General features: G+C 42.7%; 2 protein-coding genes across 3 annotated transcripts in view; one reads left to right on the top strand and one right to left on the bottom strand.

Moving 5' to 3' along the window:
- The window catches only part of LOC123997041 (signal-transducing adaptor protein 2-like), a 21,878-nt gene extending 2,342 nt beyond the window's left edge, over nucleotides 1-19,536 (bottom strand). The window contains exons 1-12 of the mRNA XM_046300991.1: nucleotides 18,800-19,536; nucleotides 8,137-8,208; nucleotides 7,869-7,988; nucleotides 7,724-7,780; nucleotides 6,730-6,887; nucleotides 6,445-6,576; nucleotides 6,169-6,238; nucleotides 5,431-5,533; nucleotides 5,151-5,249; nucleotides 4,744-4,815; nucleotides 4,552-4,626; nucleotides 168-233 (exon numbers count right to left, since the gene is read on the bottom strand). Of these exons, the coding sequence (XP_046156947.1) occupies nucleotides 168-233; nucleotides 4,552-4,626; nucleotides 4,744-4,815; nucleotides 5,151-5,249; nucleotides 5,431-5,533; nucleotides 6,169-6,238; nucleotides 6,445-6,576; nucleotides 6,730-6,887; nucleotides 7,724-7,780; nucleotides 7,869-7,988; nucleotides 8,137-8,208; nucleotides 18,800-18,892 (1,117 nt within the window). The 5' untranslated portion in view covers nucleotides 18,893-19,536. The remainder of the gene's footprint in view (nucleotides 1-167; nucleotides 234-4,551; nucleotides 4,627-4,743; nucleotides 4,816-5,150; nucleotides 5,250-5,430; nucleotides 5,534-6,168; nucleotides 6,239-6,444; nucleotides 6,577-6,729; nucleotides 6,888-7,723; nucleotides 7,781-7,868; nucleotides 7,989-8,136; nucleotides 8,209-18,799) is intronic.
- On the top strand, nucleotides 18,541-26,032 carry mpnd (MPN domain containing). Of its 2 annotated transcripts, XM_046300988.1 has the most exons (14): nucleotides 18,541-18,695; nucleotides 18,827-19,518; nucleotides 21,806-22,008; nucleotides 22,215-22,436; nucleotides 22,638-22,749; nucleotides 22,853-22,934; nucleotides 23,018-23,114; nucleotides 23,231-23,303; nucleotides 23,431-23,507; nucleotides 23,627-23,795; nucleotides 23,908-23,978; nucleotides 24,077-24,166; nucleotides 25,092-25,184; nucleotides 25,417-26,032. In XM_046300988.1, the coding sequence occupies exons 2-14, from the start codon at nucleotides 19,500-19,502 to the stop codon at nucleotides 25,501-25,503; spliced, it is 1,395 nt and encodes a 464-aa protein (XP_046156944.1). In that variant the 5' UTR covers nucleotides 18,541-18,695; nucleotides 18,827-19,499; the 3' UTR covers nucleotides 25,504-26,032. The 2 variants fall into 2 exon arrangements, with proteins under 2 accessions (XP_046156944.1, XP_046156945.1); XM_046300989.1 differs by lacking the exons at nucleotides 18,541-18,695; nucleotides 18,827-19,518 and adding an exon at nucleotides 19,692-20,372.

Below are 26,032 nucleotides of genomic sequence, written 5' to 3'. Positions count from 1 at the left end.
AAATATTTAAACCATTTTAGAAGTCTTTAATTAACGTAACAAATTGTGTAAGAGGTCAAGGGGTCTGACTACTTTCCAAATCCACTGTATCTACTAAGACCGCAAAAACAATGTTTTAAAAAATTGTCTTTGCAAGACTGCAGAAGGCAAGAAAATAGGCTGCTCACCAGAGCTGAGCACTTCACTTGGCAGAGATGTTTGATGGGGCAAATGGGGGGTCTGACGGGGCATCACTAAAACATAAAACACAATGTTTCAAAACCTTGCTCCTCTACATGTTTCAAGTACATAGTTCATTAAACATTTTTCAGTTAACGGCTGAGGCAAGGTTATTATAGTTGTGATTTTATATATTTGTCTTAATTTCTATTCGTTTTTTTTTCAAAATTCAGTGTTCTGGACATGTTAGTTGTTTAGCGCCCCCTAGAGGCAGTTTAAATGCAGCAGTGTAGAATTAACCTGTTTGTGTCATGTGACAGAAAGTTTCAGAAGTGAAGTAATGTGTAAAATGTGACAGTAGTTACAATCTTTAAACATCCTTTATAAGCTTTGTATGACAATGTCTGTAAGTACATTTGTTTATTAACACATGAAATGTTTCACATAATTACTATTTTACAAAAACATGAAAATGGAGTTCGCTGTTAGCTACTTTGCATTAGCTTCAACACTATTTCTCCCTACGGACACCTAGCTGAGCAATATCAAGCATAGAGTTGCATTCTAGCCATTTTATTTTTGGGTCTAGATTGAGTACTCTTATTCCTTATTTCATAGTTATTGTGAAAGACATTCTGTGCTCTATTCTACTGTACTACTAAAAACATGTACTTTTGTGTTTATTGCAGTTTCACACTGATTCAAGTAAACTTCCAAAAAAGGCACCCTGCTTCTCACAGTTATTTGAATAAGTGTTTAGCTAGATAAGGGCTACTGTACATTTAGCAAGTCCAGTATATTCAGTTAGTTTTCAGATTTACTAGTTTTTATTTAGTTTCAGTTTGATAAAAACATTTCTATATTTAGTTTGGGGCGGCAGCGTAGCCTAGTGGTTAGAGCGTTGGACTATTAACCGGAAGGTTGCGAGTTCAAACCCCGAGCTGACAAGGTACAAATCTGTCGTTCTGCCCCTGAACAGGCAGTTAACCCACTGTTCCCAGGCCGTCATTGAAAATAAGAATATGTTCTTAACTGACTTGCCTGGTTAAATAAAGGTAAAATAAAAAAAATTCAGTGTTAGGGACAGAAAGTAGCCTATGCATGGGAAGCTAGGACCATATATCTGTTGCAGGGCTCTCCAACCTTGTTCTTGGAGACAGGACAATGACCCTATAAAATTCTGCCCCAAGCGCAGCTGAATCTAATAATTAGCTGGTTGATCAGACAAATCGGGTTAGTTACAACTGGGGTTGAAGTGAAAACCTACAGCAAGGTAGCTCTCCAGGAGCAAGGATGGAGAGCCTTGGCCTATAGTTTTGTCGATGCATGCACCATCTGAGCAGGGGGACGCAACCATTCTCTGCTTATTGCGAAACATCTCACTGTCAAATATTTCTGGTTGGGGTGTGGCCACTCCAGTCTACTCACTGCCCCAACCAGAAAAAATAAAGGAATTAGGAAACATCGCTAGCTACTTTTTTCTGGTTGGGGTGGGGGCAGTGAGCAGACTGGAGTGGCCACGCCCCAACGAGAAGAAAATAGCTAGCGAGATGTTTAGCTCTGGGGAACACCCTCAGTGGGGTGGGGGCAATAAGCAGACCAGAGTGGCCCTGATCAGAAAAAAAGTAGATTGCTTTCTTTACAGATGATGCTTCACATTTCTTTCCTGTTGTTCGATAGTGATAGCAAAGATGAACATCTTGTCAATATAATAGCTCAAGTAACCGCTCTAAAAATGAAAATGCATGTCCTCAAAGATGGAGACGAGATCAGGTGGGATCATTTTAGTCAATGAGAGGGCAGATAAGCATGTGAACAGTTACAAATAAGTAGTTTTTCCTCAAAAGACGTAACAACCTAAACATTACTCTATTTAACTAAATAAGCCTCAGGTCACTCATACACCTCCATGCAAACACATCTGCTTATCTTGCAGGGAAAGATTTTGGGCAGACGTAATCCTCTCGCTTCGCCTCATCCTCTCTGGTGATAGCTAGTGAGTGATAGTGAGTGACTTGAGGAGTGATACACAAGCTAGGCTTATTTGAAACATTGCCATCTACTGGCAGCATTTACCTGCCAGAATCAGAAGCTCAAAAACCAAAATGACAAAAAAGCTTGAAAACCTCATTTGATTTGCCAAAAAAAAATCAAAAATATACACTGCTCAAAAAAATAAAGGGAACACTAAAATAACACATCCTAGATCTGAATGAATGAAATATTCTTAAATACTTTTTTCTTTACATGGTTGAATGTGCTGACAACAAAATCACAAAAATTATCAATGGAAATCAAATTTATCAACCCATGGAGGTCTGGATTTAGAGTCACACTCAAAATTAAAGTGGAAAACCACACTACAGGCTGATCCAACTTTGATGTAATGTCCTTAAAACAAGTCAAAATGAGGCTCAGTAGTGTGTGTGGCCTCCACGTGCCTGTATGACCTCCCTACAACGCCTGGGCATGCTCCTGATGAGGTGGCGGATGGTCTCCTGAGGGATCTCCCCCCAGACCTGGACTAAAGCATCCGCCAACTCCTGGACAGTCTGTGGTGCAGTTGGTGGATGGAGCGAGACATGATGTCCCAGATGTGCTCAATTGGATTCAGGTTTGGGGAACGGGCGGGCCAGTCCATAGCATCAATGCCTTCCTCTTGCAGGAACTGCTGACACACTCCAGCCACATGAGGTCTAGCATAGTCTTGCAGTAGGAGGAACCCAGGGCCAACCGCACCAGCATATGGTCCCACAAGGGGTCTGAGGATCTCATCTCGGTACCTAATGGCAGTCAGGCTACCTCTGGCAAGCACATGAAGGGCTGTGTGGCCCCCCAAAGAAATGCCACCCCACACCATGACTGACCCACCGCCAAACCGGTCATGCTGGAGGATGTTGCAGGCAGCAGAACGTTCTCCACGGCGTCTCCAGACTGTCACGTCTGTCACGTGCTCAGTGTGAACCTGCTTTCATCTGTGAAGAGCACAGGGCGCCAGTGGCTAATTTGCCAATCTTGGTGTTCTCTGGCAAATGCCAAACGTCCTGCACGGTGTTGGGCTGTAAGCACAACCCCCACCTGTGGACGTCGGGCCCTCATACCACCCTCATGGAGTCTGTTTCTGACCGTTTGAGCAGACACATGCACATTTGTGGCCTGCTGGAGGTCATTTTGCAGGGCTCTGGCAGTGCTCCTCCTTGCACAAAGGCGGAGGTAGCGGTCCTGCTGCTGGGTTGTTGCCCTCCTACGGCCTCCTCCACGTCTCCTGATGTACTGGCCTGTCTCCTGGTAGTGCCTCCATGCTCTGGACACTACGCTGACAGACACAGCAAACCTTCTTGCCACAGCTTGCATTGATGTGTCATCCTGGATGAGCTGCACTACCTGAGCCACTTGTGTGGGTTGTAGACTCCGTCTCATGCTACCACTAGAGTGAAAGCACCGCCAGCATTCAAAAGTGACCAAAACATCAACCAGGAAGCATAGGAACTGAGAAGTGGTCTGTGGTCATCACCTGCAGAACCAATCCTTTATTGGGGGTGTCTTGCTAATTGCCTATAATTTCCACCTGTTGTCTATACCATTTGCACAACAGCATGTGAAATTTATTGCCAATCAGTGTCGCTTCCTAAGTGGACAGTTTGATTTCACAGAAGTGTGATTGACTTGGAGTTACATTGTGTTGTTTAAGTGTTCCCTTTATTTTTTTGAGCAGTGTATAATCAATAAAAAAATAACTGAGCAATTTCTGATGGTTTTTATTTTATAGTCAAAGATAAGTTTGGGTATAGTTTTACAAAATGTTTTAATTTGATTTCAGTTTACCAGTGGTGTAAAGTACTTCAGTAGTTACTTTGGTTCTGCACTTTACTATTTTTTATTCCCCCCAAAAATTATGTACTTTTCAGTCCATACATTTATACGGACACCCAAAAGTACACATTACATTTTGAACGCTTAGCAGGACAGGAAAATGGTCTAATTCACACACTTATCAAGAGAACATCCCCCGGGCATCCCTACTGCCTCTGATCTGGCAGACTCACTGAACACATGCTTTGTTTGTAAAGTACCTCTGGCTATCTGTATATAAAAAAATAAAAATGGTGCAGTCTTTAATTGAAGGAATTTGAAATGATTTATACTTTTGATACTCAAGTATATTTAAAGCCCTTTTTTAGATGTCCTTTTACTCAAGCAGGATTTTGCTGGGTGACTTTCACTTTTTCTATTAATGCATCTTTACATTTAGTAAAGTATGACAATTGGGTAATATTTCCCCCACTGCAGTTTACAAAAAAGTTTTTTTTTCCAATTTCATTTTTTGTTTACTACAATAACCATGGCCTGTTAGATTAGTACGGTACCAGTAGTTTTAAGAGTGGGACTCACTTGGCAGACGAAAGCGTGTGGGAGGAGTCTGAGAGAGGTGAGCAGGCTGCAAAGTAGTGTCTTTCTTTTCTTTCTCTGGAAAAGCACACAGACAATAGCAAGAGGGTGAGAAATTAAATCATACTTGGAGATTAAATAATACTTGAAGTGCGTTTGAAGACAGAGGGGAGCAGGACAAAGGATAGTACTCACGGGTATCATTGAGGTCAAGGCACACTCTTGTATCTGACTCAGGCTCTGGAGTTGGTACACGCCCTCTTGGACCTGGGATCAAAACACAATATTCCTTTTACCTCTTCTTTAGCATAATTCAGTGAATCTGTTCATTACTAAGGCAAAACATAGATCATTTGAAGCTTGAGATAGAAGTTGACAAGTAGATCAGAGATCAGATCCTTTCCCATGGTCTTACGTCAGATAGCGTCTACATGACGCAAATGGACTACTTGTAAAAAAAAAAAGTTTGTTAGTGGGACCTACCTCTAATTCCTAATATGAATGAGAGCTATAAGTGGTCAAGTGCATTTGGCGAAATTGTAAAGGTGTGGGTGTGTTTGTTAACAGGGTCAAGGAGGTCCCAGTAAGGTAGGTATGTATACCTGGTTTGGGAGGTAGAGCAGGGACTGGCACAGGGGGCATGGGAGTACTGGGGACACACTGCAGACTCTCTCCATTCTCCTCATTTGCCTGAACAAACGCTAGGGAGACAGAGGGCATGAATGTTATGACCATGACCGATTAGCCAGAGCTATACTTAACTCATGATGGACAATGAACAGAAACACAGAGGGGAAAACAGGGAGAATGAGGAAGAATGTAAAAGAGAATGTAAGAGCGAATGAAAGAGAGCAGTAGTAAGTGCTATGTGCTCCATCTTACTGATGCTCTCTTCGTACGGTCCTTCCATAATGAAGGGTGTCAGAGTTCCATTAGTCTTGTCCACCAGACAGTTTATGACATCATGCAGTGTGGCACAGAAGATCTACAGGCAGAACCATCATTAACATTCTGCACACACCACATCATACAGGAAATACAGTGAAACAGCTGAAAAGACTGTCAATATGGCCAATTTATGGCCCACTGTCAATATGGCCCAGACTGTCAATATGAAACATTTACCACGCACTCTCTGCCAGAAATCAGAGAAAAGTGCTCAGATTGGCTAAAGAAGAACTAAGGCATTATGCAGGTAATAACATCAAAAAGCACCAATGGAGGTAAGATGTATTATCACAGTGATTGATTTGTCTGTTTTCCCAGGAGAAAACAGGGGCAGGCAAAGACAATATTATAGTTTGTTGTCCTGTGACTAAATGCAGAATATTTCATCAATGTCTTCCTTATCACTCCTTCACATTGGGTTAACCTGAGGTTCAATACCTCTCTAGGGTCATAATGAGAATTCCCATGCATAAGTTTAGAATGAGGAAAAGTGAAATAGTTAACTGCCATAAAGAAAATAACTTTAAAATAAAATAATCTATGTTCGTTTATACAAATAAAAACTTTTTAAAGTATTGTGTTTAATGTGTTGTGTGTGGTAGTGGACAAGCAGGTGTATTCAGCAACGAGGAAGCAGGAATAATGATTCAGGAATCCTTTTGAAACACTCACTGGAGTATCTACATCAATGGCGTATCCTCCGTCATGTTTCCTGGTCACGCGATAGTGTCTGAACACAGACCTGCCAGAAGAAAGAGTATCAATGAGTGGCACATTCATTAATTAGAAGAAATCTGTCACATGAACAAATAAGTACGGGCTTTCCTTCACTTGATTCAGCAGGTGTTGCTTTCATGGACTATTAATCAAACTATCATGTGACGTGTATTTTCTTTGATTTAACTGTAGACAACACTGTCAGAAATTGAGGGGAATGGGGGAGTGTACCCATTGAGGTCCTGTCGAGTGGTGACAGCCAATGAGGCGCCATCCCTGCTAGGCCGAATCAGCAGGTTCCCACAGTCAGAGTGTCTCTCCAAAGTCATCTCTGCCTCAGTACGAGACACGGGCTGAAAACACCTGCACATAGAACATCCACATATAACACATCTGAACAGTAGAAGAAAATTGGGCAAACAGAGCTAGCCAGACACCAGTAAACAGCCCAGTGTAAACCTCCGGCTACCAGCACTTTTGTCCCCTAGATTTCTAATGTATATATAGGGCACTCACGCAGGCATGTCCCCTATGAGGCTGAGGTAAAGATTGGAGCTGGATGCTGCAGCAGGTGTAGGGGACAGGGTCTTCAGTCTCTCCCTCTCGGTCTCTACAGTCTCTCTCATCATGTGGATCTGGCCTGGCAGCAGGTTGAGTGAGCTTGGCACTGACAGCTGGAGGGAGAGACACAAGGAGTATTTACCAACATTTAGACCAAAGGCCATGAAACACTGGAAATGTTTGAGGCAATATTGACTAAGCTGTGTGCCATTATGCTATTGTTACCAATGTAGTTTAATCAAATTCCCCACAGACAGATAAGATGAAAGTTAAAGACGAAAGACGAAAGTTAAAAAATAGGGTAGAAAAGAGAAAGATCAGGTTTAATTAAAAATGTGCAATCATAAAAGTATGATTTGGGGCCTCCCGAGTGACTCAGCGCTTTAAGGCACTGTATCGCAGTGTTGGAGTGTCACTACAGCCTGAGGTTCGATCCCGGCCGTGACTGGGAGTCCCATAGGGCGGCGCACAATTGGCCCAGTGTCGTCCGGGTTGAGGGGAGAGTTTGGCCGGGGGGGCATTACTTGGCTCATCACGCTCCAGCGACTCCTTGTGGCGGGCCAGGCGCCTGCAGGCTGACTTGGGTCGTCAGTTGAACACTGTTTCATCCGACACATTGGTGCAGCTGGCTTCCTCGTTAAGTGAGAGTGTTAAGAAGCGTGGCTTAGGATGCATAACTCGACCTTCACCTCTCCCGAGCACGTTAGGGGAGTTGCAATGATGAGACAAGATCGTGATTGGATATCACAAAAGTGGGGAGAAAAGGGGGCATAAAACATAAGTACTGACTTGATAAGTGTTCTTATAATCCCTGCCAAGACTGTAGATAAGCAGGGCTTGAACCATGAGATAAAATAAATTATTCTCAGTTTGCTGACCAGATATTACCAGGAAAACTAGCCTACTGAGCCATATGTGGTATGATAGCTGAATTAGCTGTATCACTAACCTCAACTACAGAGTAGATGAAACCTTTCCATAGTTCTCGAGCCTCTAGGCTTGGGGCCTGTAGAGTGAAGGAAAGAACCCATTAAACCATTAATTAAACAATAGTAATGCAAAACAAAAAGGAAAATAGTCATCCATGTCCTTACAGTGATTTTGATCTCCCCATCCTCCATACGCAGGATGAGTCTGGCTGCCTCCAGGTTTCTGTCCCGATTGCAGTCATCCGTCAAGGAGATGGGGCCACGGAGCTCTAGTTTCTCCACATACTGTTGAAAACACACACAAATGAGTATGCAGTGACAAATGGGAGTGGCCACCACCCCAATACATCGACCACTGAGCTTTCCGCCATCTGATGTCCCACTTGTCCCATCGTAGGCCCCTTCTCTTGCCCATTACTTCCAGTTAACTCACATAATTGTCATTGGTGTTGTTGTAGAAGAAAAGAATGTTTCCACACAAGCATGTCCATAGTCTCCGAGATGCCTAGAAAGACAGAGAGAGGTGGTGGAAGACAGACAATGGCTATGACACGTTGTATGACACCATAAAGATTTACAAGAATACTGCATGAGATGAACTATAGATAATGAATTCCCGTTTGTCAGTATAGTTATGTGTAATGAGTCGTGTCATTTGAGTCACCAGTCTACACAAAGTGGCACATTATATTATCGTTGAAAATCGTTCTCCCAGTGTAATTCATGTAAATCCTGTTGAACTGACTGACCGTGTCTAGTTCTCATCAAGCCTAACATGTGACAGGACTGGCTTGAATTATGAAGATGACCACACCGTGGGCGGCTTTTGACCATTTTGGGGGATTCCTCACAAATTTCTCATTGGTAGGAAGATGTTTGGTCCATGTCAGATGTTGAGTACTACATTTAATATTATCTGAATCGTATTAATTAAAAACGGGCCTATTTGGATGCAATCAATTAGCTTCATTTCTCAGAAAATGTCAAAAGAATGGCATTCCTGAAACAATCTTACCTGTTTCTAACTACAGAAACAATTTCATAACAATCTGAGATGGTGGGTAACATCGCTTGCTGAAATGGAACGACTCTGGTAGTAAACAGAACAAAACAGGCTGAATGACAGATTGGGAAAACAACCACATATCATCACGGGATGCCATTATTAGAACCCCAACACTGTCCAGTCATGTCTGAAGCCCAGCCTATTGCGCTAATCGGACAATACAGCAAAGACTATAATAAAGACCTGTCCATCTAATCTGTCACACCAGCCCGCTCCAAACTTAATGCCTTGTGGCAATAAGTAGTCTAACCAGTTCTGTCTCTGACATCCCTTGGCTCCTTCAGAGAGAACAAAGTCCAAAAAACACCCTATTTACCAGAAACTATTTATAATATGTGCTCCACCCATAGCACACATACCAGAGCCGGCATGCAGACATTTTCTGTGTTAGTTACCCAGGAATATTCCTGGGTAACTATCTCAAACATTTAGACAATGTCTCAACATTGGTGAATATGGCTTAAAAATGTTAAGGGGATTAAATTGTTGGTGCAAAGACTTCAGGGGAATCCAGACAACAAACGTTGATCGCACAAGACAACAAATTTAATTGTCCCATAAAACAAATTAAATTGTCAGCCATTTGGCTCACATGGATATTGTTTGATCTGATTTGTGTTTTAATTGTTAAAATTAGTCCTTGTGCAGAGTAGGGCTGGGAATTGCCAGGGACCTCGCAATACAATATCACAATACTTAGGTGCCAATATGATATGTATTGCAATTCTCATGATATATGTATTGCAATTTGATAGTGATTTTACTGCGATTTGATGTTCTAAACATGTTGCTCACCATATGTCTGCTGCAGTGGGACATGAGAAAACAAGTTTTGATCAGTCATGGAAATAAAAGTCCTGAAAACAAAATTTTCTTTCTAAAAGTTGAGAACAAGTTTTGGTGCAAGTAAAGCCAACTAGCACTAAAATAATATTGCGAGTCAAAACGATACATCAAAAATAATATTTTAATATCTAACTATTTATTTCCCCTTCTCCCATCAATAGCATAGAGTTGTATGGTTTGTTAAACTTTTAAATCAATGTTTTTTGTTTGGCATACATTTTAAGTGAAAAATCGAAGTACCAGTGCAATTTCGTAACTGTGGAATTGCCCAACATCTCGACATGTAAGCTTTTGTGTACCATGACGATAGGAAATATTATCGGGAATTTCCATCTTGCTCAAGTAGCGGCCCAGGCTCATTCCACACATTAGTGAGATGTAAATCACTCATCTGGATCAGCCCTTCCCCAGTCAACAACAAAAAAAATATTTCACATTTGTTTAACCAGGTAGGCAAGTTGAGAACAAGTTCTCATTACAATTGTGGCCAAGATAAAGCAAAGCATGGAGTAAAACAAACAGTCAATAATACAGGAGAAACAAGTCTATATATAATGTGAGCAAATGAGGTGAGATAGGGGAGGTAAAGGCAAAAAAAGGCCATGGTGGCAAAGTAAATACAATATTGCAAGTAAAACACTGGAATGGCAGGTTTGCAGTGGAAGAATGTGCAAAGTAGAAATAAAAATAATGGGGTGCAAAGGAGCAAAATAAATAAAATAAATACAGTAGGGAATGTAGTTGTTTGGGCTAAATTATAGATGGGCTATGTACAGGTGCAGTAATCTGTGAGCTGCTCTGACAGCTGGTGCTTAAAGCTAGTGAGGGAGATGTTTCCAGTTTCAGAGATTTTTGTAGTTCGTTCCAGTCATTGGCAGCAGAGAACTGGAAGGAGAGGCGGCCAAAGAAAGAATTGGTTTTGGGGGTGACCAGAGAGATAAATCTGCTGGAGCGCTTGCTACAGGTGGGTGATGCTATGGTGACCAGCGAGCTGAGATAAGGGGGGACTTTACCTAGCAGTGTCTTGTAGATGGCATGGAGCCAGTGGATTTGGCGACGAGTATGAAGCGAGGGCCAGCCAACGAAAGCGTACAGGTAGCAATGGTGGGTAGTATATGGTGCTTTGGTGACAAAACGGATGGCACTGTGATAGACTGCATCCAATTGGTTGAGTAGGGTATTGGAGGCTATTTTGTAAATGACAATCGCCGAAGTCGAGGATTGGTAGGATGGTCAGTTTTACACGGGTATGTTTGGCAGCTTGAGTGAAGGATGCTTTGTTGCGAAATAGGAAGCCAATTCAAGATTTAACTTTGGCTTGGAGATGTTTGATGTGGGTCTGGAAGGAGAGTTTACAGTCTAACCAGACACCTAGGTATTTGTAGTTGTCCATGTATTCTAAGTCAGAGCCGTCCAGAGTAGTGATGTTGGACAGGCGGGCAGGTGCAGGCAGCGATCGGTTGAAGAGCATGCATTTAGTTTTACTTGTATTTAAGAGCAATTGGAGGCCACGGAAGGAGAGTTGTATGGCATTGAAGCTTGCCTGGAGGGTTGTTAACACAGTGTCCAAAGAAGGGCCAGAAGTATACAGAATAGAGGTGGATCAGAGACTCACCAGCAGCAAGAGCGACATCATTGATGTATACAGAGAAGAGAGTCTGTCCAAGAATTTAACCCTGTGTCACCCCCATAGAGACTGCCAGAGGTCCGGACAACAGACCCTCCGATTTGAGACACACTGAACTCTTTCAAAGAAGTAGTTGGTGAAACAGGCGAGGCAATCATTTGAGAAACCAAGGCTGTCGAGTCTGCCGATGAGGATGTGGTGATTGACAGAGTCGAAAGCCTTGGCCAGATCAATGAATACGGCTGCACAGTAATGTTTCTTATCGTTGGCGGTTAAGATATAATTTAGGACCTTGAGCGTGGCTGAGGTGCACCCATGACCAGTTCTGAAACCAGATTGCATAGCAGAGGGTATATTTAGATTCAAAATGGTCGGTAATCTGTTTGTTGACTTGGCTTTCGAAGACCTTAGAAAGGCAGGGTAGGATAGATAATAGGTTTGTAGCAGTTGGGGTCAAGAGTGTCCCCCCCCTTTGAAGAGGGGGATGACCGCAGCTGCTTTCCAATCTTTGGGAATCTCAGACGACACGAAAGAGAGGTTGAACAGGCTAGTAATAGGGGTGGCAACAATTTCGGCAGATAATTTTAGAAAGAAAGGGTCCAGATTGTCTAGCCCGGCTGTTTTGTAGGGGTACAGATTCTGCAGCTCTTTCAGAACATCAGCTGACTGGATTTGGGAGGAGAAATGGGGAAGACTTGGGCGAGTTGCTGTGGGGGGTGCAGGATGTTAGGATGGATGTTTTTGTGTTGGTTAAGGGCAGTCAGGTCTGGGGAGAACCAAGGGCTATATCTGTTCCTGGTTCTACATTTCTTGACTGGGGCATGCTTATTTAAGATGGTTATGAAGGCATAAAAAATAAAAAAAAACAGGCATCCTCTACTGACGGGATGAGATCAATATCCTTCCAGCATACCCCGGCCAGGTCTATTAGAAAGGCCTGCTCGCTGAAGTGTTTCAGGGAGCGTTTGACAGTGATCAGTGGATGTCGTTTGACCGCTGACCCATTACGGATGCAGGCAATGAGGCAGTGATCGCTGAGATCTTGGTTGAAGACAGCAGAGGTGTATTTAGAGGGCAAGTTGGTTGGGATGATATCTATGAGGGTGCCCATGTTTAAGGCTTTGGGGAGGTACCTGGTAGGTTCATTGATAATTTGTGTGAGATTGAGGGCATCAAGCTTAGATTGTAGGATGGCTGGGGTGTTAAGCATGTTCCGGTTTAGGTCGCCTAGCAGCACAAGCTCTGAAGATAGATGGGGGGGACAATCAGTTCACATATGGTGTCCAGAGCACAGCTGGGGGCAGAGGGTGGTCTATAGCAGGCGGCAACGGTGAGAGACTTGTTTTTAGAGAGGTGGATTTTTAAAAGTACTCTGCAGGCTAACACCGCCCCTTTGGCAATTCTAACTTGTCTGAAAATGTTGTAGTTGGATGAAAATTTCTGCATTTTTGCTAGTCTTCCTAAGCCAAGATTCAGACACAGCTAGAACAACCGGGTTGGCAGAGTGTGCTAAAGCAGTGAATAAAACAAACTTAGGGAGGAGGCTTCTAATGTTAACATGCATGAAACCAAGGCTATTACGGTTACAGAAGTCATCAAAAGAGAGCGCCTGGGGAATAGGAGTGGAGCTAGGCACTGCAGAGCCTGGATTCACCTCTACATCACCAGAGGAAAAGAGTAGGATAAGGGTACGGGTAAAAGCAATGAGAATTGGTCATCTAGAAGGTCTGGAACTGAGAGTAAAAGGAGGTTTCTGGGGGCGATAAAATAGCTTCAATGTATAATGTACAGACAAAGGTATGGTAGGATGTGAATACAGTGGAGGTAAACAAAGGTATTGAGTGATGATGAGAGATATTATCTCTAGAAACATAATTGAAACCAGGAGATGTCATCGCATGTGTGGGTGGTGGAACTAATAGGTTGGATAAAGTATAGTGAGCAGGACTAGAGGTTCTACAGTGAAATAAGCCAATAAACACTAACCAGAACAGCAATGGACAGGACATATTGACATTAAGGAGAGGCATGCTTAGTCGAGTGATCAAAAGGGTAGTGAGGTTGGTTGGGGTCACGGCGATTCAGACAGCTAGCCGGGCCATCGGTAGCAAGCTAGCATAGGATGGAGGTCTGTTTTTAGCCACCTCGTTTCCTTTCCGTCGGTAGGATTAGTGGGGTTCCGTGGGGTAGAGGGGATTAATCCAATTCGCAACAAAAAAATAGTTATAGAGGCCCAAGAAAAAGGGGGAAGAAAAAAATAGTCCAATAGATCTATTCAGATAGCAGCTGATAAGACAGCTAACGATTAGCGTGCCGCAGATGGGCGTTCAGGTAACATTGCGACGGAGGAGCCAGCTGGATAACTCCCTCGGGCAGATAACATCGGTAGTCCAGTTGTGAAGGCCCGGTGGGGCTCCGCGTTGGCAGTAAAATGGGTCCGGATAGGTGATTGTAGCCCAGGAGTGGCTGATGGAACTCTTCAGCTGGCTAGCTCTGGAATAATTGATGTTTGCTCCGGGATCGATAGTCACACGGATAACAGCTAGCTGCGAGATCCAGGTATAAATGTCCAGAGCTTTCGGTTGAAATCCGGGGACATGGAGAGAAAAATAGGTCCGGTATGGTCCGGTCCGAGCCGCGCCGTACAAAACTGCCGATAGATTTTCGAGCTAAAAGAAAGCTGATGACCACAAACCACAGCCCTAGTGAATGACCTGCAGAGTGGGACCAAAGTAACAAAGCCTACCATCAGCAAGGGCAGTGAAGGAGTGGCTTCGTAAGAAGCATTTCAAGGTCCTGGAGTGGCCTAGCCAGTCTCCAGATCTCAACCTCATAGAAAATCTTTGGAGGGAGTTGAAAGTCCGTGTTGCCTAGCAACAGCCCCAAAACATCACTGCTCTAGAGGAGATCTGCATGGAGGAATGGGCCAAAATACCAGCAACAGTGTGTGAAAACCTTGTGAAGACTTACAGAAAACTTTTGACCTCCGTCATTGCCAACAAAGGGTATATAACAAAGTATTGAGATAAATAAGTATTTGGTCAATAACAAGTTTTCCACCATAATTTGTAAATAAATTCATTAAAAATCCTCCAATGTGATTTTCTGGATTTTTTTTCCCTCATTTTGTCTGTCATAGTTGAAGTGTACCTATGATGAAAATTACAGGCCTCTGTAATTTCTCTTTTTAAATGGGAGAACTTGCACAATTGGTGGCTGACTAAATACTTTTTTGCACCTCTGTGTGTGTTATATATATATGGGACACGACAAGACGTGGACAAAGGACATCTGACTGCTATGCCATCTTGGTGACGGAAATTAAAGATGTAATTTCCGTTTGCAGATGTAAGAAACACAAACTAATATTGAAATTATAAAACGCTTGTGGATTTCTATTAGATCAAAGTGGAAACAACATCGGTGTCATACACGAAAGGGCCTTGTGGTCAAGCAACAACAAATGCGTTCCTGGAGTGAGGGGGTGGGACTAGGTCTGTGTGGAAAGTGGCATAGGGACAGAGAGAGAGAGAGAGAGAGAGAGAGAGAGAGAGAGAGAGAGAGAGAGAGAGAGCGGAGAGGGATGACTCAAGTAGTGGAGTAAACTATAGAAATGGACATTACGCAGACGTATCACATTTAACAAACCAAACATTAAAATACCGTTATAGAAGGTGAAGTAAAAACCCAAACCAGTCCGTGCATCAATACCGCTAGATTGTAAAATATGCCATACCGCCCAGCCCTAGCGGGCAATACACTCCTAGCCCTCCTCATCCAGCGGGTGTGTGTGTGACCAAATTTGAGTAAAGCCAGTGTGTCTATGTATGTGGATGACTCAACTAGAGGTCGACTGATTAATCGGAATGGCCGATTATTTCGTTCCGATTTCAAGTGTCGATAACAATCGGTAATCTGCATTTTTGGACACACGATCCTGGCCGATTACATTGCACTCCACGAGGAGACTGCGTGGCCGGCTGACTACCTGTTATGCGAGTGCAGCAAGGACCCAAGGTAAGGTGCTAGGTAGCATTAAACATATCTTATAAAAACAATCAACCTTAACATAATCACTAGTTAAACTAGTAATATCATCAACCATGTGTAGTTATCTAGCTTGTCCTGCGTTGCATATAATCGATGCGGTGCCTGTTCATTAATCATTGAATCATAGCCTACTTCACCAAACGGCCATTTAACAAGCGCATTCGCAGGAGAAAAAACAAATCACTTGTTGCGCCAGTGTACCTAACCATAAACACCTTTATTAAAATCAATACACAAGAATATATTTTTAAACATGCATATTTAGTTAATATTGCCTGCTAACATTAACTTCTTTTAACTAGAGAAATTGTGTCACTTCTCTTGCGTTCTGTGCAACAGAGTCAGGCTATCTATATGCAGCAGTTTGGGCCACCTGGCTCGTTGCGAACTGTGTGAAGACCAACTTCGCCAAATGGGGGATGACTTAATTTATAAAAGCGCATTTGCGAAAAAAGCACAATCGTCGCACGAATGTACCTAACCATATACATCAATGCCTTTCTTAAAATCAATACACAGAGGCATATATTTTTTTTAAACCTGCATATTTAGTTAAAAGAAATCCAGGTTAGCAGGCAATATTAAAGTAGGGAAATTGTGTAATTTCTATTGCGTTAACTGCACGCAGAGTCAGGGTATATGTAACAGTTTGGGCCGCCTGGCTCGTTGCGAACTAATTTGCCAGAATTTTACATAATTATGACATAACATTGAAGGTTGTGCAATGTAACAGGAATATTTAGACTTATGGATGCCGCCCGTTAGATAAAATACGGAGCGGTTCCGTATTTCACTGAAAGAATAAACGTTTTGTTTTCTAAATGATATAGTTTCCGAATTTGACCATATTAATATTTTTGTGTGTTATGTTATAATTAAGTCTATGATTTGGTATTTGATAGAGCAGTCTGAGCGGTGGTAGGCAGCAGCAGGCTCGTAAGCATTCATTCAAACAGCACTTATGTGCGTTTGCCAGCAGCTCTTCCCTGTTCTTCAAGCATTGTGCTGTTTATGACTTCAAGCCTATCAAGTCCAAAGATTAGGATGGTGTAACCGATGTGAAATGGCTAGCTAGTTTGCGTGGTGCGCACTACTAGCATTTTGTGGAGCGATGGGTAACGATGCTTCGAGGGTGGCTGTTGTCGATGTGTTCCTAGTTCGAGCCCAGGTAGGGACGAGGAGAGGGGCGGAAGCTATACTGTTACACTGGCAATACTAAAGTGCCTATAAGAACATCAAATAGTCAAAGGTATATGAATTACAAGTGGTTTAGAGAGAAATAGTCCTACAATAACTACAACCTAAAACTTCTTACATGAGAATATTGAAGACTCATGTTAAAAGGAACCACCAGCTTTCATATGTTCTCATGTTCTGAGCAAGGAACTTAAACGTTAGCTTTTTTTACATGGCACATATTGCACTTTTACTTTCTCTAACACATTGTTATTGCATTAGTTAAACCAAATTGAACATGTTTCATTTCTTTGAGGCTAAATTGATTTTATTGATGTATTATATTAGGTTAAAATATGTGTTCATTCAGTATTGTTGTAATTGTCATTATTACAAATAAATAAATAATACAATTGGCCGATTAATCGTTAGCGGCTTTTTTTGGTCCTCCAATAAATCGGTATTGGCGTTGAAAAATCATAAAATCGGTCGACCTCTAGACTCAACACTATACACGTAAACTACTACAGCGACCAAAATGACTGAAACACTTAAAAAGCTGCAGTTACTTTCAGAATGGGTGGCAAGGAAGTTAGCCCAAAATATTTAAACTAAAAGCATTGTATTTGGGACAAATCATTCACTAAACCTCAATTAAATATTGTAATGAATAATGTGGAAATTGAGCAAGTTGAGGTGACTAAACTTCTTGTAGTACTGGATTGTAAACTGTCATGGTCAAAACATATTGATATAAAAGTAGCTAAGAGATGGGGAGAAGTCAGTCCATAATAATGTGCTGCTCTGCCTTAACAGCACTATCAACAAGGCAGGTCCTAGTGGTCGCACCCGGACTACTGTTCAGTTGTGTGGTCATGTGCCACAAAGGGACTTAGGAAAATTGAAATTGGCTCAGAACAGGGCAGTATAGCTGGCTCTTAGATGTGCAGAGAGATAACATTAATACAAGACATGCCAATCTCTCTTGGCTCAAAGTGGAGGAGAGATTGATTTCATCACTACTTATTTTTGTGTGAGAGGTATTGACATGTTGAATGCACCGAGCTGTCTGTTTGAACTACTGGCACACAACAAACACCCATGTACACCCCACAAGACATGCCACCAGAGGTCTCTTCACAGTCCAGAACAGACAGACTATGGGAGGTGCACAGTACTATATACAGCCATGACTACATGGAACTCTATTCCACATCAAGTAACTCATGCAAGCTGTGAAATGTTACTTAACCCCCCCCCAGATAAAATACACCTTTATGGAACAGCAGGGGACTGTGAAGCAACAGACCAGCTCTGAAAAATATCTGATTTGAATGGACAAAAGACCAATTAGTGTAAACAATATCAGAATTTGTCTGCCTGTGTAAACGCAGCCAATGACATGCCATTTTAACAGACTTCAAAATGCTATATTAACTGATCGATAGCTTTGGCCATTATAGTCTTGTTTTTTTAAGAGCCTGGACGCTTGTTTTGAACGTTAACACGAGGGTGGGTTTCCTTTCTGGAACGTTCCAACAGGAATATGTTCCAAAAACTTCGTATATAATATAACCACCCTGGGTTTATACGCGTGGATATCGACTGCTGGACTTCGGGCTAGAAGGTAGAGTGTTCGAGACCTGCTCCATTACAATAACAAGCAATGCATACAAAAAGTTATATTGCGGCAGAATATGATACCGGTAAACCTTAGGGCATTTAGCCTCGGGATGCCTTGCTTGACAACACCGTCCTTCCACCAATCCATTTGTTTTTATGGACTGAAAAGAGCAGAAGCTCTGAGCTGTCCGATCAGGTCCATTGTCGGTAGGGAGTGTGTTATTTCATTATGTTTTTGACTCACCACGTTTATTCCGAAACATCTGTCCTCGTTCCCTACGGACAAACATTTAAGAAAAAGCTACCTGGTGAGTTGATGCCTTTTCGGTAGCTACTTTTCTAGGTGGCTTGATGCCGTTTTTGGAACAGATTCCGGTTGAAACGTTCCAAAGGTTATACCCACGCCTAAATGTTAAATTACAACACACGTATACGGTTAGTGTTCCCACCGGACCAGATACCCATGTTAACGGAAAACACACAAGTGACCACCTGTGCTAATTAGCTAGCTAGCATACCTGTGTGTAAGCGTAACTGGGTAGGAAGTGTTCGGACGTTTAGTTTGTAAGCACACAGCCATATGGATCTGTGCAAACATGCTACAGTAAGTATATTTGATTATTTCGTGGTATCTTAATCGACACAGGAAGTCTGTCTGACCCTAGTGTATTGAATTACTACTACACAAATGTAGCAACATCATTATACCTTGTCTTCGAATGACCTTTTTTCCAGGAATCCTTCGTAGTAGCAGTGTGGAAGCTGTTCGCGCTGTCGCCCAGCTCGCTTGGTCGCCGCCATCAGTGCCGAGCGCGACGAAGAGTTTACGCACGGCAATCGCGATTCCCCGCTCTCCAGGTTAAGTGGTTTATCAACACCTGGGTGGATTTATGGCTTGAAGAAGTGAACAAGAAAAATGTATAACATAAGATATCTACAGTCCCTGTCAGAGAAAAGCCACGAGGTTTGGTTGGTCGTCCAGCTATAATTTGGAGAAGCTTTTGTTATATGCTTTAAGTAGCATCTGGCGTTCCTCTCTTGACTGGAAACAATTGCCCTCTCTGAAGAATTGTCCGTGGAGTACTACAGGTGCCACTTGAGGCATGTGTCTTTCGCCAAAACACGCTCACTGCTGGCTAAACGCTCATTGGTCTATTTCACATTAGGCCATACCTATTTTTCCAGGCGAGGAAGCGCACATACGTTTTTACAAAAAAGTTTCGGTGAGTGCAGGAACTACCGTAAATTACATTTAAATAAAAACATGTTTCTCACTATAGTTTAAGTTTTAATTATGCTACTTATTTAGTCTACTAAACTCAACGCGTACAAGATATCCTACGCCTGTGTTAACCTCAGAACTTATTTTCGGCGTTTATCCCAAATTCCCTATTCTTTCCCCATAGGGATGGCTGAACGAACCAGAGGTAACTCATTTCCGGGCTTTAGAACTAGGCTACAAGCTGGCGAGATTTATTGTCACAGTGAATGTTTACTTGTAAATGGAGGTTTGCTGCCCCCCACAGGATTTGTTTCGTTAATTTGCTCCTTTTCGAGATAGAGGAACCTCGCAAAGGAGGAAAGAGACGAGGGGGAGCGTGGGATTGACTGTAAAAGGAGGAGATTATCTAGTGTCTAAATATAGGGGAATTAAGGGCTAGGGATGATGTGGTTTGGACAAGGTTAACTTATTTTACACCTGTTTGATTGTAAATATGTCTTTGGCTACTTGTGGTACGTGTTTATAAATGCCAGCAATTAAATGTTTTTATTATTCTCTTTGCTAGAATCACCGAATGGACTGACTGGCCACGTACATAGCGGCTGTCTCAAAGCACCGAGCGACACTATCTTTCCGGAAGCAGGAATTTATAAACTGATGATCTAATTCTACCATGTAATTACTAATTTATAGATAAATATATCTTTTGACTGTATCAAACTATGTCCGATACCGAGTGGACATTGGATAGTAGTAGCCGAATAGTAGCCGATGAGACATAGGATCAAAGAAACATCGCTTTTGTTTACGGGGAGAGTGACAAGGACGGGAGTGAGAGAAAGAAAGGGGAGGGGAATTGACATTAAAGCAACACAACAAGGAAACTACACTGCAGATACAGACGCCTTCATTTTATGTTTTTGAATAATAGCTCGCCAGCCAGTGTGGCGAATTGTGTTTATTGAACCTATTCTGTGAATTGCTCTAAAGTGGCCCGAAAAGAGAACCTCTTGGCGGAGTTGGAAATAAAGCCGCTCTCCGACGCTTTCAGAGAAATGGGTGAGAATGATAAAATAGTGTTTTTAATTATAATACTCGGCGAAATTAATCTCGAGCAGCAGGCCTCGTGTTGCGGAGAAATGCAGAATAACCAATGGCCAGAAAACAAAAACAAAGCGCATACATATTTAATCTAATTTTAAAAGTGGTAATTAATAAAATAGAAAATGAGATCATATCAGAAGGCTATTCTTTTGTCCCTATGGGATTTCTTCTGCGTTTTTGGTTTCTTACTAACCATACAAAAGGACGGTGTCTCACAAAGGCCCCAGCGTTAATTAGGGTCTATCACAAGTGGCAACTAATTAGCTATGTCAAACATCTCTAAATGTAACACGTCCTACAGATTATTACTACATTTAAACTGTGACACCAATTTATGTGGGTCAGTGGGTGACTTCTTGACCTCAGATGTCATGACCCCTGTATTTGCATTTATCAATGATCCCCATTAGCTGCTGCCAAGGCAGAAGCTACTTTTCCTGGGGTCCAGCAACATTAAGGCAGTTATATACAATTTAAAATATTACATTACATTCATAACACTTTTCACAACACATTAAGTGTGTTCCCTCAGGCCACTACTCTACTACCACATATCTACAATACAAAATCCATGTGTACTTGTGTGTAGAGTGCGTGTCTTATGTGTATGTGTGTCCCATAAGGTGTATTTTTTAAAATCTGCATCAGTTAGTTGATGTGGAATAGAGTTCCATGTAGCCATGGCTCTATATGGTACTGTGCACCTACCATAGTCTGTCTATTCTGGACTTGTGGACTGTGAAGAGACCTCTGGTGGCATGTCTTGTGGAGTATGCTTGGGTGTCTGAGCTGTGTGCTAGTCGTTTAAACAGACACCTCGGTGCATTCAGCATGTCAACACTTCTTACAAAAGCAAGTGATGAAGTCAATTTCTCCTCCACTTTGAGTCAGGAGAGATTTGCATGCATATTATTCATGTTAGCTCTCTGTGTACATTTAAGGGTCAGCCATGCTGCCCTGTTCTGAGCAAGTTGAGGGAATCCTTTGTTGGACTCAAGGATATAATATCTTATTTTGGATTAATTACAATATTTGGTTCTAAATTTTAAAAAACATTTACATATTTTAAACCTTTATTTAACTAGGCAAGTCAGTTAATAACAAATTCTTATTTTCAATGACGGCCTAGAAACAGTGGGTTAACTGCCTGTTCAGGGGCAGAACGACATATTTGTACCTTGTCAGCTTGAACTTGCAACCTAGTCCAACGCTCTAACCACTAGACTACCCTGCCCCCCAAGATCATGGCACCTTATCATGTTTTCATTTGGACATGTTTTTGTTACATTGTAATAAGAGTGGTTCCTCTCTCTGAGCTCACCTTTCTATTGTATACATGGCCTACAAATGCATCATACATAACATTTAATGTGTGTGTGTGTTTTCAGGCTCTGAGCCACCCTTGTCTCCACAGGTGGTGGAAGAGGGAGGAGAGGAAGAGGAGGAGGAGCTGAGTGGAGGAGAGGAGTCTGATCTAAGGACCCCTTCAGGGCGTGGCTCCCTGCTGACTAGGCGAGGCATCACCTTGAGAGTGCTGCTGAAGGACAGCCTGGTTGAGCCTGGGGACGGAGTGCTGTCCATACACTACCTGGTAAAAATACAGTTGTTGATAGTAGATGTCTATACATTACCTGGTAATAAGATAACATTAGATATTTATGCACTTTCTGATAATAACAGATTAATGTACACTACCTGAAAATACATGTTCAAGCACTATCTAGTTATAATGGGTATTACTAATGCTCCATATGTAATACACCAAATTGCATCCTTCTCTACTTGTTCTCTCCCCAGGGTAAGAAGTTTGTAGGCGACCTGTTGAATGATGGGAAGATCCGCTGGGTGGAGACGGGGCAGATCTTCAATTCTCCCAGTGCCTGGGCCACACACTGCAAGCGCCTGGTCAACCCTGCCAAGAAGTCAGGCTGTGGATGGGCCTCGGTGCGCTACCGGGGCCAGAAACTAGTGCAGTACAAGACCAGCTGGCTGCACAAGTACCAGCCCAGTGCAGACATGGTGAGAAGGAGGGAGAGATGGTGGTGAGGAGGAAAAGAGCAGGGTGGAAAAGAGGGGTAGTAAGTAAAAGGAGGCGATGGAGGTTTGTTGATACGGAAACTAAAAGCTAAAAGGGGACGATGAAAGAGGGAGAGAACTGCTGTAGAAGACTGTTAGTATGAATACTAGCATCTCACACCCTCCCTCTTCCTGTGATGTCAGAGCCTGGTGAGCGAGGGAGAAGATGACGAGATGGGAGATGAGGAGGAGGAAGAGGGGAAGACGGCAGTGCCGACAGATGACAAGAACAGGAAGAACAAACCTGAGCTGCATGGTGAGATTAAATCCACCAAGAATCTCTAGAAATGGCATTATGTAATGTATGGTAGTGTGATATGGGAAAGGGATAGATGCATCTAATGTGCTTTCTCTTGCAGATATCAGCCTTGTGCCCAGGAGAGGAGACAGAGAGCGAATCCCAGTCAGATACTGCACTCTGGGTACCAGGGATGCTGCAAGGTATAATTGTGCTCGTCCCAGCCTATGTCACTGTAATGCATATAAGCTTCAACACTAATCAAACACATACTGTATATCGACAGGGATCCACACACGTTGGTGGAGTTATCAGCTTTCTCAGCCATTAACAGGTTCCAGCCTTTCAATGTTGCTGTATCCAGCAATGTGCTGCTTCTCATGGTAAGCATGAGTCACACCATGGTAGTAAGAGAGGAAATTTGAAACCGGGGTATAGGCTACAGTTTGAATCTGTCTTATTGGTGGAAATTGACAAAAGCGTGATTGTGTGCCCTCAGGATTTCCACTGTCACCTGACCACCAGTGAGGTGGTGGGCTACCTCGGAGGACGATGGGACACTAACACACAACGTGAGTATTTCCTATAAAAGCAGAGACCGTGAGCAAACAGGACATTGTACTTCCCCTCTGACATTACAGTAACGATCTTCAACATGTATGATGTTCATGACCTGTCTGTTGTGCCCTTTGCTTGCAGTTCTGACAGTTTTAAGAGCGTTTCCCTGTCGTACACGATTGGCAGACAGAGATTCGGCCTCTGCTGTTGAAGAAGAGGTAAGCCCTACTAACACTGCTAAAACCAGGATGTGGATCAACATAAGTCAATTCCATAATATGATACAATCATACATGTTTGGGTGAAATACAAATGGTCTCTTCTAATTACCTTACAGATCTGCCAGAATCTGTTCATGCGAGGGCTGTCATTGGTGGGCTGGTACCACAGTCACCCTCGGGGCCCCGCCCTGCCATCCCTGCAGGACATCGACTCTCAGATGGACCACCAGCTGAGGCTCCAGGGGAGCAGCAATGGCTTCCAGCCCTGCCTGGGCATTATCTGTGGTCTGTACTGGGCAATCAGCTGGCACCAATGGGGAAAAAACGTTTTCATATAGAAAATGAAAATAAATAACCAGACATTGAACGAACATTCAAATGTGTCCCTGATTTTTAGGCCCCTATTACCATGGGAACCAGGGTGTGGCGTCCACTATAACACCGTTCTGGGTAGTGCCACCCCCGGAGGTGAGTGCAGTGGTAATACATGCCTTAATGAATAAGAACATATTCCTCTAAGACAAGGTAAATATCTATAACACTTATCACCATTCTTCCATCCACAGCAAAGGCCCAATGACTATGGCATTCCAGTGGCTGTGGAGGTGACCTATGTACAAGATAACTTCCTAACTAGTGATGTCCTGAATGAGATGGTACTGTTCGCAAACTTATACTGAAGAAAAATATAAACGCAACATGCAATAATTTCAACGGTTTCTGTATTACAGTTGATCTAAGGAAATCAGTCAATTGAAATAAATTAATTAGGCCCTAATCTATGGATTTCACATGACTGGTTCAGGGACGCAGCCATGGGTGGGAATGGGAGAACATAGGCCTATCTACTGGGGAGCCAGGCCCAGCCAATCAAAATGAGTTTTCCCCCACAAAAGGGTTTTATTACAGAAATAAATACTCCTCAGTTTCATTAGCTGTCCGGATGACTGTTCTTAGGCGATCCCGCAGGTGAAGAAGCCGGATGTGGAGGTCCTTGGCTGGCATGGTTACACGTGGTCACACTTGGTCTGTGGATGTGAGGCCGGTTGGACGTACTGCCAAATTCTATAAAACAATGTTGGAGGCGGCTTATGGTAGAGAAATTAACATTAAATTCTCTGTCATCATTCCTGCAGTCAGCATGCCAATTGCACACTCCCTCAAAACTTGAGACATTTGTGGCATTGTGTTGTGTGACAAAACTACACATTTTAGAGTGAGCTTTTATTATCCCCTGCACAAGGTACACCTGTGTAATGATCATGCTGTTTAATCAGCTTCTTGATATGCCACAATTGTCAGGTGGATGGATTATCTTGGCAAAGGAGAAATGCTCACTAACAGGGATGTAAACAAACTTGTGCATAACATTTGAGAAATACGCTTTTTGTGCGTATGGAACATTTCTGGAATCTTTTATTTCAGCTCATGAAACATGGGACCAACACGTTACATGTTGCGTTTATATTTATGTTCAGTATAGTTATAATCATAGTAACCATATCTATGCAAATAAATTCAGTGGTAGGACATTGGCCACTTTGTCATGTCACTGTTCTATGTTCAATTATTGTTCCACAGATGCTGCTGGTGGACTTCTACAGGGCAGCCCCTGACCTGGTGCAGTTCCATCAGTTCTGGTGTCCTGATACCACCATGATGGACAAAATCAAGGTCTGCTCATATAAGAACTCATTAACAACAGGAAACTGCATACCAACTAACTTTTTGGCATAGATATTAAATTAATCAAAATCCTTATGCTTTTTGGCTTTTCATTTAAGGCTAGATGCTAACTTGTGATCCGTGCGCTTTATCCAAATTATCTCTCTTTGACATCTACAGTTGTGTGAAGTTCAGGTCCTACAGAGATTTCCTCCTCACCGGTTTGGTTTCTCTCCCTCAGGGCTCTCTGAGCGGCCATGCACCCAAAGACCAGGCCTATTCTCAGATCCTGGAGCATGTCTACAACCAACTCATCAACACACACTAAGCTGAAGGAGAAACACGGTTATGTGTATGCACTGGCTTCAAATGAAAATCTCAAATAACCCATTCCTCATATAGTTCACTACATTTGTAGGTCTCTATATAGGGAATAGGCTCTACACAGAGAATAGGTTGTCATTTCTGCCCTTTGTCTGTGGCACTTCAACTGCTGCCCTGACCTCAGGCATACTGTAAGTTGGATGTGCACTGTCCTGACGGAGGAGATGGTGACTCCTGAGTCTGGAGGGCGAGTGTACTGTTCTCAATGGCCTTTTCTAACTGTGAGGTCTGTATCACTGACAATGTTTGTACAGTATGACATGTGCGTGCTGTGAATGTGTCCCCTAGCGTCTGCTGCCAGTGCTTGACGTCAGACTGTTACAGAAGTTGACATGGAAATAAGGATCTTCCTCTTCTCTATTACCTGTGGTGTATTTATCTAAACTGTGGTCTGTGACATGTTAGTACTAATATGTGAACAATCCTTTGAACCCGCTGAATACCTAATACATTAAAAACACACACTGGAACTA

The sequence above is a fragment of the Oncorhynchus gorbuscha genome, linkage group LG15, assembly GCF_021184085.1.
Source record: "Oncorhynchus gorbuscha isolate QuinsamMale2020 ecotype Even-year linkage group LG15, OgorEven_v1.0, whole genome shotgun sequence".
Lineage (NCBI taxonomy): Eukaryota > Metazoa > Chordata > Actinopteri > Salmoniformes > Salmonidae > Oncorhynchus > Oncorhynchus gorbuscha.
This window is presented reverse-complemented; position numbering and strand designations above follow the sequence as displayed.

Bases quoted from the DNA above. Each gene is read 5' to 3' on its own strand.
- mpnd (XM_046300988.1), top strand. The intron at 22,009-22,214 runs GTAAAAATACAG...TTCTCTCCCCAG, and splicing joins TGCTGTCCATACACTACCTG to GGTAAGAAGTTTGTAGGCGA. The intron at 25,185-25,416 runs GTCTGCTCATAT...TCTCTCCCTCAG, and splicing joins CCATGATGGACAAAATCAAG to GGCTCTCTGAGCGGCCATGC.